The 6,181-nt window shown below is 41.1% G+C and overlaps 1 protein-coding gene across 1 annotated transcript; it reads right to left on the reverse strand.

Moving 5' to 3' along the window:
• Positions 1 to 516: 516 nt before the first annotated feature.
• Positions 517 to 5,942, reverse strand: LOC115107650 (cannabinoid receptor type 1A-like). The gene is made up of 2 exons (XM_029631129.2): positions 5,695 to 5,942; positions 517 to 3,694 (listed from the first exon to the last, which is right to left on the reverse strand). Exon 2 carries the CDS (start codon positions 3,642 to 3,644, stop codon positions 2,238 to 2,240), a length of 1,407 nt encoding a protein of 468 aa, XP_029486989.1. The 5' UTR covers positions 3,645 to 3,694; positions 5,695 to 5,942; the 3' UTR covers positions 517 to 2,237.
• Positions 5,943 to 6,181: the final 239 nt, after the last annotated feature.

Here is a 6,181-nt window from a genome sequence, read left to right on the forward strand (position 1 = left end):
ATCATTATTCATTCACCCTGCAGGATTGTTCTGATAAACCATCTTCCAAAAAGGCCTATAATGTGGACAATGAAGAATTGTTGGGAAATTCCCACGCTGTATGAATGTGAGGGCAGTGTTGTATTTAGTCCAGAAGAGGGCGAGAATCAGCTTCAGGAATCCCTGCTTCCCTTCCATTCCTGGAAAAGAAAAGATGTTGTGTCTTTCCTTCCAGCCATTTTGAGATGGAGTAATAACACATCTGACTTGATTGGTGTAGGTGTAGAAGCTATATGGGTGTATTGCTTACACTTCTTTGTGTTAGATCTAACACCATGTTATCAAAGATTACTTCAAAGGAAGGAGGGAGGAAGGAAGGAAGGAAGCATGTTGTTCAAACATGACCTAGGTGTCCGCTACTACAGTTTATGAGTATATCAAATTTGTTCTATTGTGATTTTCTTGCCTTTTGTAAGCTGAACACACTGTACTTACAACTATTCACCAAATAAAAATGAACATGGTCAGCAGACATCATAACCAGCTGTGACTTTATTCAAAAGCTTGGAAACATTACATTGCAATACGGAAGAAAAAGAATCCTGCAGATAATTTTTTTCCACAGACAATCCTCAGATGCCACCACTGTACAGAAGCCACTTGACAGTTGACATTTGATCTTCAACACTCAACAATACAAGAGGCAGCAAAGCACACGGGTAAACAGCTGTCAGTAGTAGTTTAACACCAAGATAAATGTCTAAAGAACAATTGTGCTAACTGAGTCATAGTTCTAGATTAAAATTCCTATATAATCTAATTGAAAATTACATTTTCATCAACACTTGTAAAAGGCTCATTTCCATACAATGCATACACAGTATAACTTCCATTCTAACATTGTTGTCAGTTATAATGAAAGGCTTGCTTTTGATAAAAATGTACTCAGAAAACCAAAAAGTTAACAGGCTATCTTATTTTTTAGTTAATCCAAAAGCTGAGCTCTAGGCCTGCTCTAGGGTAGCTGTTGTCTCCTCAAATATCAAAAGAATCCGCGTCAATAGTGCTAAATTATATGTATTGACGGTAACACTGAAACAATTTGATAAGATTGACAGGTTGACATGTTTTTATCAAGTTGTAAGGTTATTCACAAATGTACTGAATTTAATGAAAACCACTTAAATCATCTGAATTGAATCTATGGCATGATTATTATGGTAGTGTGGCCACCACTTTTCAGAACTGCATTGTATGTAACACTGTACAATTGTTTGGTGTACATTCATTTTTATTGAAAAAATACTACTATAGCCAAGAGTAGAGAGCAAGAAGTGAAAGACAGAATAAATGTGATTTTTTTGTTGGGAGGAGTTACGTATCACTCTGTCAGTACCTACATTACAGACAATTCCATTGTAGATTTTTGGCTTATTAAACACATCTTGCAGATGAGCTTATTATGGCTTCAAATGACAAATTGATGTCATTAAATTGTGGTTTTCAGATTCATCCAGCTTCTGTATGAAAGATGACTCCCAACAATCAATGGAGCTGTCTACACAAAGTCAGGTCAGGCTTTATTTATCCTAAGCCTCGGTTATTTCTGTATTAAATAATACACTCAGACAGGTACAAAAAGAAAATACATGAGTAACTCTGTTGCTTTATGAATCGTACATATCTTAAATAAATACATATTAAAGTTATACCCTTATGTAAATTAATGTAAACTATTCACAAAACATACTGTATATTTGTACATGATGCCTAGACAAAGTCAATGCCTCTTCTGGCTGCTCAAAGCCTCAAAGATTTGTCTTCTTTATGGTACGTACACATATTGACATCTTGATAATCAAAAACTTCAGTAGCCCCTTATCCCATGAATTAAGATATCATTGTTTCAGAACCTGAATTCACAGTACAAAAATATACTAAGCCTTCATGAATTCACCATCAGTACTATCTACAGTTTGATCATCATCTATGATCAGCAGTAGACTTACGACAGTCTTGGATAGGTCAAACACATTTTGAGTCCATCCACATCACCTTTACAAATCAATTTGGCACTTAGGCACTAGAACACTATACTAGCACACCTCATAAACATAAAACAATGAAGTAATGAACCGTTGAAGCGTTTAGCTATTTGTGTAATTTATTACATCCTGTGGAAGGTCCACCACCTTGTGAGAAAGTTTCCTCTGAAACAGATAAGTTGCACAATATCGCTGTGGCATGATGATGACCAGCTAAACAGCTTCTGCAGATGTCTCAGTGGAGACAGACATAGTCACTTTGGCTATTTTCACAGTGGTCTTCACACAGCTCTCTGCAGCCCTGTTGGCAGCGATGTGCCTGCTCTGGCAGTCAGACTCCAGGCTATTGTCCAGCTGCTGTGCACTGCCCCGGCATGCCTGGCATGAGCTGAGGAAGGCGTGTCGCAGGTCCTTGCTCCTCAGGGCGTAAATTATTGGGTTGACTGTTGAGTTGAGCAGACAGAGCATGCTGGCGAAAGCAAACACTGTCTTAATATCATCATCCATCTTCCAGAACAGGTCGTAGACCATGATGGCCAGCACAGGGCCCCAGCAGATGAGCAGCACCACCAGGATGAGAACCAGGGTCTTGGCGAGCCGGATATCCATGCGCGTCTGCTCAGGGCGCATGGTTTGCACCTTCGTTCCGTCTGCTGAGTACACCACCAGGCTCTTCTGGGAGGTGCGGCTCAGCATGCGCACGGCGTGGTGGTGGGCCTTCCACAGGATGTACATGTAAGCGTAGATGATGAAGAGGACCAGCACGCTGGTCACCCCGATCCAGAAGATTAGATACTTCTCATCGATTAGCGGGAAAAGGTCTGAGCAGACCGAGTTGAGCTGCTTGCAGTTCCAGCCCAGCAGAGGGAGCACTGCGAAGACGATGGAGATAGTCCACATCACGCAGAAGGCGATGACAGCCTTGGTCCGCGTGACGATGCGCCTGTAGGCCAGGGGTCTGTGGATGGAGATGTAGCGGTCTATAGCAGTGAGAAACAGGCTTCCCACAGAGGCTGTGAACGAAGCGATGACCCCACCTAACTTGAAGAGGAACACATTGGGGCTGTCCTTTCTGTGGAACACATGGAAGTCCAGGAAGCTGTAGACGAAGATGACGCTGCCAAGCAGGTCGGCTACAGCCAGGCTTCCTATGAAGTGGTATGAGGGGCGGCAGCGCAGTGTGCGGGATTGGAGGATCACACACAGCACGATAAGGTTCTCAAGCACAGTGAAGGTTCCCAGAGTGAGGGACATCACCGTCACAGCCAACTGCTGGCTAGGGGTCAGGATCATGAAGCATTCCATGTCCACGAAGTTCTCCGCACACTGGATTCCGGTTCCCTCATCACCAAAGCCGCTACTGTTGCCAAACAGGTCTGTGGCATTGGTGGGGAAGAATGGAATGCCTTTTAGGATGAGTTCTTCATCTCCAGGCACCTTGTCTGGGAAAGAGTTACTGCGGAAAGCAGGTAAAGGCTTCTGGACGGACAATCCACCCTTAGTGAAGTCAGTGTTGATGGTGGCGTCATCATAGCTGGCATCATTGGAGCCAAGGTACAGCAGTCCAGAGGTTATAGTCCGGAAGGTGGTGTCTGCCACACCATCCAGCACAGACTTCATGACTGGGCCTGAGAGGTGAACACTGGGGTTTAAGATGATCTCTGGTTAACCTATGAAATGATAAGAGAAATGTTTGTCTTTATGCCTTAACATTGAACAGGAGAAATTGGAAAGCACAGCAAGAATTGTGCCCTTTTATGACAGTTAAACTGTTAAAGAGTTGTCGTTTCGAAATGGCATTTAATCCTATATTATTTGCCAAAATTAAACTATAATTTAGATTGGGCTTTTTCTCACATTGCTTGAATGAGCAAAATCATCGGGGTGTTCTAATTACAAACTTCTAACTGGTAACTGCCAAAATAAAGGAAACATAAGTAAATGAGTGAAACAAAGTATACTGAAAGCAGGTTCCTGAGCTAATTAAGCAATTAACGTACCATCATGCTTGGGGTCATGTATAAAAATGCCCAGTTGCCCATGATTTTAATTACCATGACTAGAAGTGTGCGTGTGCGTGTCTCTCTTACCAGATCTCAACCCAATGAACACTTATGGGAGATTCTGGAGCAACGCTTGAGTCAGCTTTTTCCACCACCATGAACAAAACATCAAAAGATGGAATTTCTCATGGAAAAATTGTTGAGACACTAGAATCTATGCCAAGGCGCATTGAAGCTCTTCTGGCGGCTCGTGGCAGCCCAACGCCCTATTAAGACGCTTTATGTTGGTGTTTCCTTTATTTTGGCAGTTACCTGTATATTTAATTCTATAAAATTTGAATTGTCTAATGATGATCAGCAGAGGTGTCATAATCATTAAAACACAGTGGCACATGGACCCTAAGATTTGTCCTGTTTAAAAAATAAATAAAATCGTTTTTTTTTATTTACAATTATTAATTCATTATTACATTTTAGCTAATTTAGCTATGCAGAAAAATTGACATATTTCTTACATAGAATTAAGCATAATGATTATGGCTCTATATGGCAGGAAAACGGCTTCAGGTGTTTGAAAAAAAATCGAAATTCTCCAACTCCCGGACCACCTCCAGCCATCCTTACGTACTTGGTGCCTCCTCAGATTTTTGGGGTGCATGAGGGGCAACGCTTTTTATTCAATTTTTTTAGGTTAACCATTAGGAATGGTCAAAGAGAGTTCACTGTTACTTAGCTGTTGCCCTGCATGTCACAAAGAGTGAACAATTCCATTCCTATCAGGTAAGTCATGTGCAACAAGAGGCAGTCTATTTTGTTCACGTTTGGCCAAGCTAGGCTATGTCGGAGATCACTAAATGCAGCTCCTGTTATACGTTCCCTTTACAGTCATTCTCATGTTTAGCAGTAGCCACAGGATGGTGCACAGGTGCAATCATACCGAAGCTGATGGGGTATTATACTGTTATCTAAAAGGGAATAAACATTTATTTACCTTAAGGTTAGGAGTTAGGTTAAAGGGTTAAGGATAGGGGAAGGTTTAGCTAATATGCTAAGTAGTTGTAATGTAGCTAAAAAGTAGTAAGTAGTAGAAAAGTTGCTGAAATGTTAGTTGTCCATGATGATATTCAAACGCGCAACCTTCAGGTTACTAGAAGTTCGTGTTATAGGACACCCTTCCACCCTGACCAACCACACTCCTTTCGTTTTGGAATTAAGTAACCTTCTGTTTTATGTAAACATACCAAATGTAACATATCCTACTAATTTGAGTTTTTCGGGTTTTACTTTCACTATGTTACGTCTAGTCTATGAGACCAGCATGTATTATTTGTTAATTAGGGTTAATTCGCATTTATTTTTTACATTAATTAACAGGTTATTTTTCCTCAATTATAGATCTACAATTCGATGCCGTTGCTATAGCCCACAATAGCCTCTCGTTTTTGTACGGTGAAATGAATGAAAAACTCATTTTGAGTGCCGGCACCGTTTATATGTAGGTGCAGGAACTCAGAAATACTTTTGAGCTAATATTCTAAGATGTGCATGAACTCAAGCAGTAGAACATTTGAAGTGCCACAGTCCTCGGCTCCAGTGTGCTCCTGCCGAAGTCGGGCACTGATTAGGAAACATAAAGAGTTTATAATAACCTAATTAAAAGTCTTTACCTTCACATTGCTCGCACAGGTCCCTCCACCCAAAATGTATCCAACCATTAATCCAACCTTGACTCGTAATACCTGACAAAAGAACTATAAATGTAATCATTAAAACAAGGAACGTTAAAAACATTTACAATTATGTAGAAAATATATTTGTCTAACGATCTAGTTATTCATTGGTTAATACGGTTTATTGATGGGCGCTCAGAATGGCATCTGCTCTCCCATGTGCGCCTCCCGCAGTGGACCTAAGTTGCGGCTGCTGCGGTGTCTGAAGTCTCTCTCTGTGTGTGCATATTTATGAAGCATCACTTTCGAAAGCCACATCACGTGCTGCGAAACGCGCTCTCCATAGATTTATATAGCCAACCCCAAAGCAGCCTTCAACTGTAAGAACAAGGGAACATGCATACACAATAAACGAATTTTGCACTTGGACAAAACGATAGCTGCACATACAGGTACTTTAACAGGTTCAGTGCATTAGGGCTCA

The sequence above is a fragment of the Oncorhynchus nerka genome, linkage group LG24 (assembly GCF_034236695.1).
Source record: "Oncorhynchus nerka isolate Pitt River linkage group LG24, Oner_Uvic_2.0, whole genome shotgun sequence".
Taxonomy (NCBI): Eukaryota; Metazoa; Chordata; class Actinopteri; order Salmoniformes; family Salmonidae; genus Oncorhynchus; species Oncorhynchus nerka.